Source organism: Rhipicephalus microplus, chromosome 2 (genome assembly GCF_043290135.1).
Source record: "Rhipicephalus microplus isolate Deutch F79 chromosome 2, USDA_Rmic, whole genome shotgun sequence".
NCBI lineage: Eukaryota > Metazoa > Arthropoda > Arachnida > Ixodida > Ixodidae > Rhipicephalus > Rhipicephalus microplus.
The window spans coordinates 292,024,681-292,039,239 of NC_134701.1; the positions used below are offsets into that span (position 1 = coordinate 292,024,681).

Consider the following 14,559-nt stretch of genomic DNA (forward strand, 5'->3'; position numbering starts at 1 on the left):
GACGTCAGAACATCTTTCCGCTCCCCTTGTTACTGATTATCTTAAATCCGAAATGAACACCGACTGGAGTTTTTGCTTGTCTTTTAAGCTTGTAAATTGCATCTTGACATGGATGTTAGCAAAGCTGTTTCTATAGTTATATTCCAGTTCTTTACAATTTTTTTTTTCAATTCGGCGGATTTTTTCTCTTTGCCTTTACAGCGTCCTTCACCGTGGCGGCTTCATGCAATCCGCCTCCTCAAAAGGACACTGACCCCTGCCTAGAGCATACTTGTTTATGAAAGAAATGGTAACCTTTGTAACTTGTGAAAAACACATGAAATCGCTTATTTTCCGCAATGATCTGCCACGAAAGGAGGTGATGTTACTAATTTTAGCACCCGAACTTTTATTTAGGCAAAAATCTCAATGACAGAGGTTTCATTTAGTATTTTTAAGGGTATTATACTACCACCAGTTTTCAAAGCTGAATTCACTCCACCATGAAAATCTCCTGCTTTCATAAAAGGCGATGAGCAAGTGTGAATCTCCGTAAACGCTGGCAGGGTATCCAGTTTTGGATACAAGTCATAAGGTTTCTAATCTACTGCTCTGCGAAGATACGCTTTCCCTTCGTGTATTAGACTCTTTTCATAAATACGCCACCTGACGGTGAGCTTTTCGTCAGTTTCGCTTCGCAAAGTAGCGTGGGATAGCTAGCACCATCATGAGGGCATAGAAGGCGAGCCATTAAATGCGTGAGTGCTGTGATTTTTGTGTTGGCAGCTAGTTCTCTGTATCATTGGCTGCAATCGCACCGCTTTCTAGATTGAACGAGCTCCGATTACTCTCCGATAAGCTGTCCGAGCTGCTTCCGCTGCACAATGAGCAATATTTTGGACCCTTCAATGGGTTGGACGAGCAGTTTGGCTTGTTATGACTGGCAATGCATGGATCCGGTCTGCAAGATACTCCTATCGGCGTGCTCTCCCGACGTGATCCGCATCCTGCAGGAACGCAAGAGGTGTCTGTGCGCACTGCAGGACACGCGCATCAGCGTCGCTGGGACACACAGCCTGCGTCGTCTGCTGCGTTACCCTGAAAATGGCGGCAGACTGTAGTTTGCGTTCGCGGCGCGAGGACGCCTTTTTACGAAGAGGGTCTATACCTGCTACTACAAAAAATGGCATGTACCATAACATCTTGTCCCTTTCATCTTCAATGTAGTACATGCAGATTAAAGTAAAAAAACAATAGAGACTTATATGGCTTGCCTTTCTCACTACTTGTCCGATAAGTCCCGTCCAACCTCCTTGAACCTTGTGGTCTCGGCGGCCGTAGACAGTCTCCTCCGCCGCCTTCAATTCGTACTTAATCTGGAGCTCCTTGGCGAGGGCATCCATGAGATCTTTGCAGAAACCTTCGTAACGATCATTTCCCGTAAGTTCGGGCTCGTTAGGGTTGTCCTTCACCATGAGGTACGGCTTATCCTGCAAATAGGGACGACCACAGCTCCAATGAGATCACACTGAAACCAATGTTGCGTTGCGCTTCTCTGTGCGCTACTCTGAGCTCGAAGTATGGAATGATTTACCACGTATATATATATATATATATATATATATATATATATATATATATATATATGCGTGCGTGTGTGTGTGTGTATGTGTGTGTGTGTGTGTGTGTGTGTGTGTGTGTGTGTGTGTGTGTGTGTGTGTGTGTGTGTGTGTGTGTGTGTGTGTGTGTGTGTGTGTGTGTGTGTGTGTGTGTGTGTGTGCACAACAGAGGGGATGAAACTTTCATGCGAATGTTTTCAGCAGGTGGATCTTTCATGAGAGTAAGTATCGTCATCTCCTTCAGGTCTAGCGTGAGTCACGTTCAACCGATCCCATTATACGATCACCAGGTGAGAGAACATGATGATTATGGTTACGATAATATGTATGCACAGGGTAAGAGGATGAATTACACAATATGAATTACTCACAATCTTTCACCCCTTCACGAAAGCGGTCCACAAGACATCCATTTAGTAAAGGTATGAGCGCCAGATATAGCGCCTTAGGTGAAAGACGTAGGTCATCTCGGTATCATGACGACGGCGGTCACAAGCTGAACAGGAGCGACGTGATAATTCACGGTCAGTGTTCATTCAAGCACAATGGAGGGACCCAAGTATCTGTGAACGAATTTTCACACAGTGTCGGCGTCCACAGGAGCCCTTCGTCGCCAAGGTGCAACGACACAACTCTAAATGTCAATTCCCTAAGAACTTTACTCCTGGCCAAAGTGGTGAAGGTGTTGGCGTGGGCGATTGCGCGTCAGCGGGTGACACGAGCAGCAAACTCTCCCGGAGGGGACACAGATGGGACAACGGGCGTGAACTAGCTAACGCCTAGAAAAAAATACACGGTGCACGGCCATACACGATGCAAAACGGGCTGTAAGGTGCTGTGCGTTGAATGGCACTCTTGTAGAGAAATGTGATGAAATGTATAGTGTTGTCCCAATTCTCGTGATCGCGCTGAACGTGCCTAGGGCTCATGTCGTACAAAGTTCATTGAAAACGCTTGGTGAGACCATTTGTCTGCGAACAATACGCCGACGTGGTTTTATGGATGGTGTCATAGGCTTGTGGGACCTCAACGAGGACATGAGAAAGAAATGTCTTGCCAAGGTCGCTAGAGAGGACACGAGGGACCCCGTGGTGCAAGATAATGGTACGCAGAAACAAGTCGGTGACTTCAGAGGTAGCACCAGAAGGACGAGTAAGAGAGTCCAAGGCAGTAACAATCTAGCGCAGACCGACGGGTGTAAGCGGCAGTTTATGCCCATGAACTCGAAGAGAGCGGACGGGCGTGGGAGAAGTTATAAAAAAGGCCGGCGGGAAACGATGTGAAACGCTTTCGGTACTGGCGTGATGAAGAGGATCGATGTGTTAGGAAACACTAGTGGAGAGGTCAACCCAGAAGAAGCGAATCTAGATGAGATCGTTAGTTTTGTGAAAACCTACGCGGCCAGCCATCGGGCATACGCGAAAGGCTTCTAAAACTTCCAAAAGTCTAAGTGGGCGAGGTATGAACGCGACTCATCGGCTACCAAGAGGGTGATAAATTTGACGAAGTAGCGCTCTATTGTGAAGGTTCAAACGCGTGAGTTGTCGTCTTGTTTTCACCGACTGTCGGGAGCAAGGGACAAGACAGTGAGGTGGTAGATGATTGTACGGCAGAATGTAATTGCGCGTTGGAACGAGTCGAGGTCTGCGGACTGAAGGAAGTCATCCGGTGCAGTGAACTTGATAGGACTAAGATTAGTCGTCCGCATGGTCACCTGCCGGAGAGGCGCCACACAAAAGGTAGAAGCGTCACGGTTATTTTGCGACAGCCCGACAAAGAGTCGGCATCTTGGTGTTTTTATCCCGACTGGTGCGGGACACTGTAGTCATACTCCTGCAGTTGGAGCACTCAAAGGGGAAGGCGTCATGACATGATAGCACTCTAAGGCAAAATTACCCGAAAAAGGAGTAACGGAGCCCAATAGGCACACGCGATGAACGGATAGACCATTGAGGAGTAACCACAAAGGATGCGTGCCACGTGCAAACCACTTATTAGTCTCCCTCTTCTATGCAAAGGAATGAACCACGCGGGAGATGCCGGTCGTGCGCAAACCACTGTTGAGGGAACTAGCCGTCCTTCTCTGTCCTGGCTCAGTCTTCCCCCCGATTTTGCTGGTGGCGGTACGCGTTGCGTCGCACTCGGAGAGCTCGACGATCTAGGACTTACGACGCGGTTTTTGTGTACGCTCGAATGAGCGTGCGCTGCTGCTTTTACGTTTCGCCGCATCCATGAAATCTGGAGCCGGTCTCAACAAGTCGCCACGCAGCGCTTTATATCTCTGGCTTGGTCAAGACGGTGACGACCAACTCACGACACCACCGGTTGGGAATCAAGGCCAACATGGCGGCCGAGAAGACAGCAAGCCTGTCAGATACATTATTTCAGTCTGACTCAGGGCAGAAATCAGCGCTGGATTCTTTCAGAAGTAGGTGATCATTCTCTACTCTGCAGTACTTGTCTGGTGTCGCACTTGCGGCAACGGGCTCGGTTGTTTTGTATATCGCACGCACGAAATGCAGCGCGAATGTCGGCTTCGGCGTCAGTAGTTCGCCTGTGCTTTTTGACCGCTCGGAAAATGGCCGCCATTGCCCTCGGCCGCCCGTGCTATCGCTCATCGTGTGTTCGCCTGTCTTCGCCACCATGATTAGCTCCGGGCTGACGATATTTGGGCGGAGACCTCGTCACTGTTTTGCGAGTCGTCCAAAACACGTTGCGGTTGCTCGTAAGCTTGGTTGTAGTATGTCGCGCTTTGTAACTGCACCGGCACGGGATGGCGGGGCTTTTACTAACGTCGAAACTGAGTCTGTGAAAATTGGTCGCCATTACAGTCGACTTGCCCGTAAATCGGTCGCCAGCAGCTCGGCACCCACCGTTGGCGGCTGCTACGGCAGCGGACTCGCGTTTGCTCGCTGCCCTCGCTCGAGTTTGTGGAAAAGGGCCGCATTACCGTCGGTTCTTTAGGCACTCACTCCAAACCAACTCAGCGCTGTTCGTGGCGGCGGCCCAGCGTACGGTCGCTCTCCTCTTCGAGGTTCGCTGGCGGCAGACGTGCCGCGTGCAACGCCGTGTTCGGTTGCTCGAGCTGAACGGTGGCGCTCGCTTAAACTCGCTGCCTCACTGGTGGAACCGTGGTTCGCGGTGCCTCGGAGTTGTGACTGCGGCTACCGCACTTAAGCTGTTGCGCAAATGGGATCGACATGCGTCTTTGACGATGTGTGACATCACGTTAAAATATTTTCATGTCCTATTATACACGTATGTTTTTATCTCACCTTGCACATATTTTTCATGCCCATGCATATTCCTCCTCCGTCACGTGTGAATAACCATTCTTACAATCTTATTGTGCAGCCGTGGGCACACACCGTGCATAAGGCTGTGGCTGTGTGCGCTGGCGTCTGCAATGCCTGTCATCATTTAGATCGCTTCCGTTGGAGGAGCTTCACAAGGACTATACAAGATGTGGCAACGAGGCCGGCATTACACGTTTCACCACGAAGTCTCTTAAATAATGGAGAACTTTTAGGTGTATGGGAAAAAATAAAAGATTTGAATGTCTTTTTGTCTTTTGTTGTTGTAGTGCTGCGAAAGCAGTGATATACGAAGGGCTAAATAACTTTTCGTGTGTACTTTTCCGCGCCATTTGTTTCTGACTGCACAGAAAAACAGGCGAAAAAGTATTAGGCCTGGTGGAGAAAAAATAGAAAAACAATATTCGAACTAGGGATAAAAAGTTGATCTGATTACAGTATTTTAGTGAACCACCCGTTCCTCTGGTGAGATGCAACTGTGAGGACTAACGTTTGCCCGGTAAGCTGTAAATGTGGAGACTAATGGTTGCACGATAAGGTGTATATGTGAGGACTAAATGTTAGTTCTTTGAGGTGATTTGTGGGACTAACGGTTACTTGTTAAGGTGTTATTGTGAGGAATAATTGCTAGTCCCTTGAGCCGGTCTGTGGGCACTAACAAAGACCCGGTGCCGTTCGTCTCTAAAAGGAATAATGGCTGTGGCATCCCCATTAGTCCCCAAAAGAACGAACCACACAACCTTTTAACATCCTTTTGCCTTAAAGTGAGCACACGATAGTCCGTCACGATTGTAAAACGGTGGCCGCACGAATAGAGGTGAATTATGTATACAGACAACACCATGACCAGACATTGTTCAGTGATGCTGTAATTCCGTTCGGCTGCAGAAAGCACGGCTCGCATAAAACACATCTTGCTCTTGCGAAGCCTGGTTCCATGGCTCCTAGCGCCAGTGTATAACATAGTAGGGGCTGTGGGTTCCAAAGGACGAAAAACTGACCCTGACATCAGGTTTCGCTTCAGTGTCTGCAAAGCAATTTCAGAGTCGTTGGTACAAACAAACGATGCAGTTGCGGTAAAAATTTTGTCAAGGGGAGCTGCGATAGTGCCGAAATCACGGACGAACCAGTGGAAGTACGACGCTAAGCATTGGAAGCTGCGAAAGTCTTTTAATATGGTAGGTTTAGGAAAGTGCAACACAGCGACCACCTTGTCGGGTCCGGTTCAATGCCAAGCTTTCTGATGACGTTACCCAACACTTTGATGCGGTTGCTCTCGCAAACTGACACTTCTTGGTATTTAGCTGAAGACATGCCTTGGCTAGACACATTAGTACCTCGTCTAGACATTCTAAGTGTTGCGAGAAGCTGATAAAAAAGATGACCATGGCATTACTGTGACAATTACTTGTCTTGCATTTCAAGTAAGTACCACAGGACTGTATTCATCATTCACTCAAATGTGGTTGGGACGTTGCAGAGCGCACAAGACATCACATTGTATTCGAAGGGGATATCAGGTGTAGAAATTGTGGTTTTCCATTTATCGGACTTATGCATGGGTATCTACCAATAGCCAGAACGCAAGTGGAGTTTTGAAAAGTATTAAGCATCCTGTAAGGTGTGAAGGCCATCGTCAATCCGAAGCATAAGATATACATCTTTCAAGGTAATTTTCATGCTGTTTTTTCTATGTTGTTTCAGGTATAAGCCTATGCGTAGTCGCTTACCACTGATGCATAATAAAATGACGCATTCTAGGCGTACACTTTGGAGATGGTTCGATATAATACCCATGAGTCACACTTCATTCGCCATTTCCGATTATCACGTAAATATTTCATCCATCTTGGAATGGTTCAAGGGTGTTGAAAATGTTCAAAGCACGTAACGAATGCCGGATGGGAGTATCATTAAAACATTTTCAGTACCTGATGACCATTAAAAAAGAGTGAGACGAAAACGTTATAATAACTCTGGAAATGGTGACTGGAGTGTCAATTGTTGGGACGATACTGAATCATCTATGACGTGTACACCTAAGATACAATTCATCATGCACACCATTAATAAGCGATCACGTACTGGCCTTCTACTAAAACATCATATGAACAGCTTAAACGAACAATATTTTAACTAAGAGTAGAGTATACAAAACATAAACGTATACCACGAGTAAATATTTTGCTCGCGGTGTAATATGCTGTTAGTGCACATATTCTACTCGAAGTGGTAGGTGTCATGTGCTCTATGAACACTTGTAGATCAAACTCAGCTGTTTTATGTGAATTGATTACCACACATAGCCTTTCATATTATATATATTGGTATTTAACGTCACTCATAGCCCTTCCACCTGGCTGGGAAGTCTCGTATCGTTTCTTTTTTTTTTTTTTTTGGCGGCAAACGATTCCTCCCATACCCAGGTCTGAAATAAACGCACATCAGTAAATATATAAATTGTGAAGAGCTGTTGTTATCAGTAACATTGGCGAGCCCGGCAAAGACGATTGCATTCTACTCACCAAAACACTGAGCACCATGTACACACGGTCTTCATTCAATTCTTCCGTGACATTGACCAAAGGTTTGAGGGGTTTCGAAACGGCTTCGAAGGCCTTCGTGTCCGACCACTCGGCCACCTGGAACATCGAGAAACTCAGTGGAACATGTATTACTCACACCTCGGTGCTCCAAAAATTACTACCTGACAAATGTGACAGAATTCTATCGTCACGAGGCAAAATATTTATATTATTAGCAAAGAAAAACCAACTAACAAAATATCTCGTGCTCCACATGAAATCTTTATTATTCACAGCGCAGAACGTAAATTATTCTCATAATATACTTTAAAATGTCCTGAAGTGCCCTCGTTAAGCTCATATAGGAACAAATTTAGGAGGAACAATGCACTGTAACCCAATTTTCTTCTCCAGAACATAATCGTGTAGATTAGATGATACGACACGCTGGGTTCTCGGTAGAAATGATCCTCTCTTAAGAAATCGCATACAATGTATATATATATATATATATATATATATATATATATATATATATATATATATATATATATATATATATATATATATATATATATATATATATATATATATATATATATATATATATATATTTATATATATATATATATATATATATATATATATATATATATATCTACGTGTGTGTTTGTGTGTGTGTGTGTGTGTGTGTGCGTGTGTGTGTGCGCGTGTGTGTGTGTGTGCGTGTGCGTGTGTGTGTGTGTGTGTGTGTGTGTGTGTGTGTGTGTGTGTGTGTGTGTGTGTGTGTGTGTGTGTAAACATAAGCAATATTAATATGTTATAATTTCGAAACTAGGCATGCATATGAGTCGGTCCAGATAAGAACAAACAATCAGTCCTTGCCAGCATTACCCAATTTGATTAGGTTTGCTCTAGGCGGAAGATTACACCCACAGCAGTAGATGCATATTATGGCTGCAAGGTAAAAACAATTTTAAAAATTAATTTCTAATTTATGCGATGAAAGCGCTCCTAGCAAAAACTGGTGTGTGCTTTAATCACAACGTTTATTGCACAACAGAACAAGTGAAATTCGGCCTTATGGATATTTTATTTCGCTTTGCTGTCGAAGAAGCTTTCAAGGAAAAGGGTCAGAAACATGGTAAACTGAACACAGTTACCATTTTCAAGAAATTTAATGCTGCAGCCAACTTTAGCTGAGAATAATAAAGAAAGAAGTATATTGCATTTGACACTGAGGTTGGTTTTAAAACAATTTTTGTGGCTCTCGCACCGTTACCTTGCTCCGCCTTAAGTCAGAATCGTTGTGAGACATATATGACCTATCAAAAACTTCGAAGTTTGAAAATATTTCTGAGAAAGAGCGTTTTTCATTAAAGAATCTTTCTTATCATAGTGAGCGACATTGTCTATCTTTCTGGATAACATTCATTCGATTATATTGGTTTCTAACACAATATATTGTGCCAAATATGCCCATTTCCGCCTGGTGGCCACGTTGTTCATTGTGTGCTGCAAATCGGGTGCAAATTGTTCAAAAAATATTTCGCTTGACATAATCACTAGTCATCTATTACAATCACAGCTAGGTTTTATCTTGCGGCCTTGTGACACAAAGCGCAAAGCTTTGTGTGTGAACGTGACAACCGAATCAAAATTGTGCTGTGATTACGATATTGTCTAGTGCGAATTCTGAGTGCAGCTTGATGTTCGAGCAAAGCCAACTGCGCTGGCAGTCTTGGCTTTGCACAAGATATTGACTGCGCCATAAATCATTATTTTTGTGCAGTAAAACAGCAACCACTACATCATTGTTAATCTTTAGGTGAGATACACATCTGTAAAGTATAAACTATGTGCAGTTTGCTTTATCGAGGCTGTTGACGATGAGTAATTACGGCTGAGCACTTTGCAGTGAGTGGGAAGCATTAAACCACACACACTCGTAGCGCAATTATCATTCTGTTATGAATGGTCGTTATTTTACTCGTCTGCCGAACTATATATACTACATAAGCGTTATTCCTTGCCTGACAAGACGCCTGTATGGGGTCTTCTTGCCAATGGGTTGCAAGAAACAGCGGGGCTTTGTGGTGGAATATTTGAATGCCGCGCAGAAAGCTTGGGTTTAAATGACATTGGATCTTAAGTTTTCTTCTTTCCATTTTTGGTTTTCATAACGATAGGTGACGTCACCGATGGCAATGTTGACGCCGCTCAACGCATGATTGAACAGATGTCTGCACTAAAAAAAAAACCCACATCCTCTCACGGACTCGCGTAAATGAGTGGTGTGGGTATCGCTTGAATGTTTCGTATAGTTTGGGAACACTTAATTGTTATTTCATCTTTATTATTTTTATTTATTGCGTGAACGAGAAGCGTTGCCTTCAACGAGCGGTGGGACGCTGATGTCAGGTTGTGTCTCACTACTCGTTAAAAGTATTGTTGCTTCCATCGCATCTACTCGAAATAACCTAGGCGTCAAGTTAAGCGAAAGCCAAGTAAAGGCGCCCTTGACTGAATTCCGAATGCGCGCTCCGCCGCTTGTATACACGAGAGCACGCCTATTTCGCACCCAGGCGCATTCGGCAGTATACTCTTGCTACAAGAGACGCGATAATTTGTTTTGAACTGACAATGCGAACCTTGCTAGCATAGCAAGCAGTGGCTCTGGGACATTAAAATGCGAAAGAGCACTTGTTCACGCTGCGCCCGCTTCTAAGAAGTCACCCGGGGTACCACTGCGCCATATTTGGATGCGACAACAACCAGCACAAGAGGAAGAAATAGCTGAGCAGTACCTGTGAAGTTCACAGCGCATCGCGGGAATCGTGCCGGTGCGGTATTTTCACCATACACCTATTTTCATTCGCAACAAAAAGCGCCTATCTTCGTCGCCAATGGATAAGTGCCGTGAACAGAAAGGAACGAGCCTAGTAAATATGCACGAGTAGTGTGACGCCAACAACTGCGCTTACAAGAAGTCGTCTGGGCACCACTGCGCAGTCTTCGGATGCGAAAACAACCAGCACAAGAGCGAGATACTACTCACTGCCTGTGCAGATCACAACATCATGTGGAAATCGTGCCAGTATGGTGTTTTCCGATTGCAAAGATTTCCATCCGCAACAAAAACGCCTAGCTCCACCGCAAGTGCATATAGTCGCAATCGGCAGGAAGAACTATAAGCCCGGTAAAACTGTACGAGTAAATATACTTATTGCGTTTATTCAGGCGTTACGCGAGCTGTTCCGCTTAACAGAAGTGATTTTCGTGCAGCATGCCTGTGGTATGCGACACCAAATCATTACAGTACTCTTCCCCAAACCAAATGCCAATAATAGAACATATCACCACTCAATGCGTGGATGCACTATTGTAACGGCGTACTATCGCGCTGCAGTACAATTGTAACAGCATACTATTGCGGTCCAGACAGACGTGGACGGTGCGGAAAACATGGCTTTCTACTCAGTCGAACTGCGGCATGCCTTGTATGTCGCTAGGTGAACCTGTGCTTTTGGCCGGCGTCACCGTATCATTTGAAAATCTTGTTCTGGCTGGCACTTTTGCACCGCTTATATGTACCGATTGCCAGGCATAACTGGCAAATAATAAGCCCATGGGGCGCATGAGCGCAAGTTGGAGCAAGATTCTAACGCTAAGGTGACGCCGGCTTACAGTACTAATTCAGTCTTGCCACAGCCGAGGCATGCTGCAGTTCGACTGAGTCGAAAGCAATGCTTTCCGCTGTTCGTTTTTTTTTTTTCAATCGTGATAGTACGTACCTGAAGAAGTTGCTTCCGCAGTCTGCAACGGTAGACATTACGTACTGTCGAGGAAGGTCTCTTCGACGTTTAACGCGAAGTAAGCACAAAGTTCCAGGAGAGGAAGAGCGCGAAATATGCTTACAGACGGACTCTGGTTGTAAAGTTTGGCGTTTGATTTGCGGAGCGTCTGCTCACGTGGCAGTGCAAGGTGGTGCTTCACCGCGCTTGCAACAGATGGCGTGACGCTTTTTTCAATATGGCAGCTTACACTGAGCTTGATGTGTACTGGTGTATAGACGTTTTTTTTTGTGTGTGTGGGCGCCGCCATTTTGCTAGCAGGGGGTCCTTCTCCGGTCTCGCAACCCATCTCGCATATAGGAAGCTCGCCGTTTGCATAGAAGGTAAGCGTGCGGCTGCGGTTGTGTTGTTCCGTTCTACTGTTTACGCGGTGAATTTCGACTAAATTATGATGCAAGTTCTTTATAAAATGAGTCTATGAGACGTTCTGACAAGGTTTCAAGTTGTTGAAAGTCAATTGTTTTATTTTACATTGCCACGAACGAGTCGGCATCTGTTGATGCAGTATATTCACAGCACTGATTTTCTGCTCGAAGAACGTGAAATATTTTCATATATTTCATTTCCAGACTGAGCAACAACACTTCGAGAGCATAGTGAATATCTTTCTTGAGATGTAGTCATCCGCTTTTCTAACAAAATTTCTTTCCACCACGCCGTCGCATCGGCTACCCCTCTAGCATGAAGCCCTGAGTTGTAGTGTAGTGGTTCGTCTTTGTTTCATGGCACTGACGGTTTTTTTTTAACTGTTTTCTAACAGTTCAAATTTTTATCAACTCTGAAGGGGTGGCCTTATCTAACTCACTCGTTTGATTTCACAGGTGTGCACTTGAATACAGCTCTTACATCAAACGACGCTGACGTGCCTGCGCGCCCCCTTTTAATTTTTTCTATAATCTCAATATTTGAAGGACTCTCGGTGCCGCGGTACTTTGGCCTCGAATAGAGAGAAATGTTACACGAGGCTGTTCCTCGAGGAAATATTGTCGTCGCTAGAATAGCCGTAGGCTGCGTACCTTCCGTTCGTAGCCGAGATTGAACATCGGTGTCGAAGTCGTTGCTGTTCGTTCACCTGAGAAGAAGTGCTCTGAACATACCCGAGTACCCGCGGAAGGTACAACGTATTTTCTGATTAAGTTTGCAAGCCATAGAAGCCACTGCTAATCATCAACAGGAAAACGATGCAACTTGAAATGTTCACAGCTACGAAAACTCCGCGTCTGGTGATGCACATGACATATTTCTTCCGATAGCAGTTCCCTTTTTTTTTTAGTTGTTATTGCACCCAAAAACAGCGCAGTGGTTTCCTGGTGACCACCTCTTGACTTTCATAGCAATGAAGAAAAACAAAATCTGCAGGTTGGCTTAATACACAGCGCATTGCTCGATAACGTCACACATACCAGCATAAACGCACAACGTCCAAGCCGTCACCCGCATGCCAGAGAGGAGGAATGCGTTGGTTGACAGACCGGAGCTTCTCCCCCGATGCAAAGGTCTATAGACACCACCCGCATTCGAGGGAGAGGAGTACGGGGGAAAGGTCCAAGTTTTTACTCGCCCAGACTCATTCGAGACTCAAAACTCGATCCGAGTTTGAGTGAGTCCGAGTGAGTCGATTCATGTCGCTTTCGACCATGGTGTCCATGCTCTATGACACAAATAGGTAACATAAATCGGTGATCTTCTTATCGCATTTTGATATGGTGCCTTCGAATACGAGTTACGAGTTCTTGCAAAACAATAAGGTAATTTTTCTTGAAACAGATTACAACCACATTATAAGAAGTATTTAGAAAGAACTTTGCGAAATTTGGTGGGTCCGGGGGCGGGGGGGGGGGGGGCGATCATAACACTTCCTTACGGAATTCACCCCTCTGATCAATAAACATTGAATTGAAGTTGTGTTTGAAAAACAGCCCTTTGGAATATGTGTGTTAAGACATGAGCAAAAATGTGAATTCAATTAGGGCTGATAGTAATGGTGAAGATGAAAAGATATGACAATATGTCGGCAAACAAAGCGGAACTCACTCAGACTCACTCAAGAAATACACCTTGCGCTTTGGACTCACTCATACTCCGACTCGGCAAAATTCTACTGAGCCGACATCACTCGGACTCACAAAACTTTTCTTGAACTGGACTCACTCAGAATCATAATCATCGCTCGATCCGAGTGAGTCTACTCACGAGCGAGTTTGCTGGAAAGAAATAGCTAAATGATAGTATTGAGATTAATTTATTTTTTACTGCAACTCACCTTGAATGCCTCATTCGTTGTGTTCAACTGCACAATGTGCACTTTGTAGTCAATTCTGCATCCGTCAGTCGTGAACCGAATAGGACCAGTCAGGCCTTGGAAACTTCTCTGGGAAGGAAGAAAGAAAGGTTGTGCACTAGATGTCTACAACTAAGCATGTCAGTGGTGACCATTACGTGGTTCCGTTACACACGAGCTGAAATATCTTTGTTTGGATAAAATAAAAAAGGTAAAAATTGCACACGTCTCAAAAGGTTGCCCCGTAAAATTCTGCGAAGTCCCCTGCACGCACTTGAACCCACCACTGCCTTGGTGAAATAATTGAGCATCCGCCGCTGCTGTAGGAAGCAGAATATTGCTGCCGCAAAGTACCTACTGGTTAAATAGATGCAAGCGCACTTCCGGCCGTGAAATGCAGAGCCATGAAATGCAGAACCAAGTTGTAGTCACTTGAGAGGGCAACCATCCCGTGGGAAATAGGTGGCATGGGACCAACTAGCCTAAAATAAAGGTTGTCCTGTATTTTATTTTACCCATCATGGTGGTCTAGGGCCAATGGTGCTCGAGTGCTGGCCCGAAAGACGCGGGACGGAATCCCGGCCACGGGGCCTGCATTTTCGATGCAGGCTAGAATGCTTCAGGTCCATGTGCGTTCATTTAGGTGCACGTTAAGGAACCTCAGATGGTCGCAATTTCTGGAGACTACCTCCATACGGCTTCCCTCGTAATCAAATCAAGGCTTTGAGATGTTAGACGCCAACAATTATTATCATTGCTGTCTTTTTCATTGTGTTCCATAATAACTATTTGCTTTTTCTTTCTTACTTCATAAAAAACTAAGCGGACACATTAGTTCTGAGACTATTTATTATGCACACGAGATCTCACACAACAAATATTGACAATAGTTTTGTCAAAGTAAATTCAATGTACGTCTAAAAGCATCAAAGTGTGTTTTGCCTCCACATGCAGTTTGTCAGTTAAAAGTACTGAGTGTTTTAGGTG

General features: G+C 44.9%; 1 protein-coding gene across 1 annotated transcript in view; it reads right to left on the reverse strand.

Annotated features, from left to right (window-relative positions):
• The window catches only part of LOC119178033 (glutamate receptor 1), a 67,535-nt gene that overhangs the window by 26,041 nt on the left and 26,935 nt on the right, over positions 1-14,559 (reverse strand). The window contains exons 7-9 of the mRNA XM_037429202.2: positions 13,555-13,662; positions 7,438-7,554; positions 1,254-1,469 (exon numbers count right to left, since the gene is read on the reverse strand). Of these exons, the coding sequence (XP_037285099.2) occupies positions 1,254-1,469; positions 7,438-7,554; positions 13,555-13,662 (441 nt within the window). The remainder of the gene's footprint in view (positions 1-1,253; positions 1,470-7,437; positions 7,555-13,554; positions 13,663-14,559) is intronic.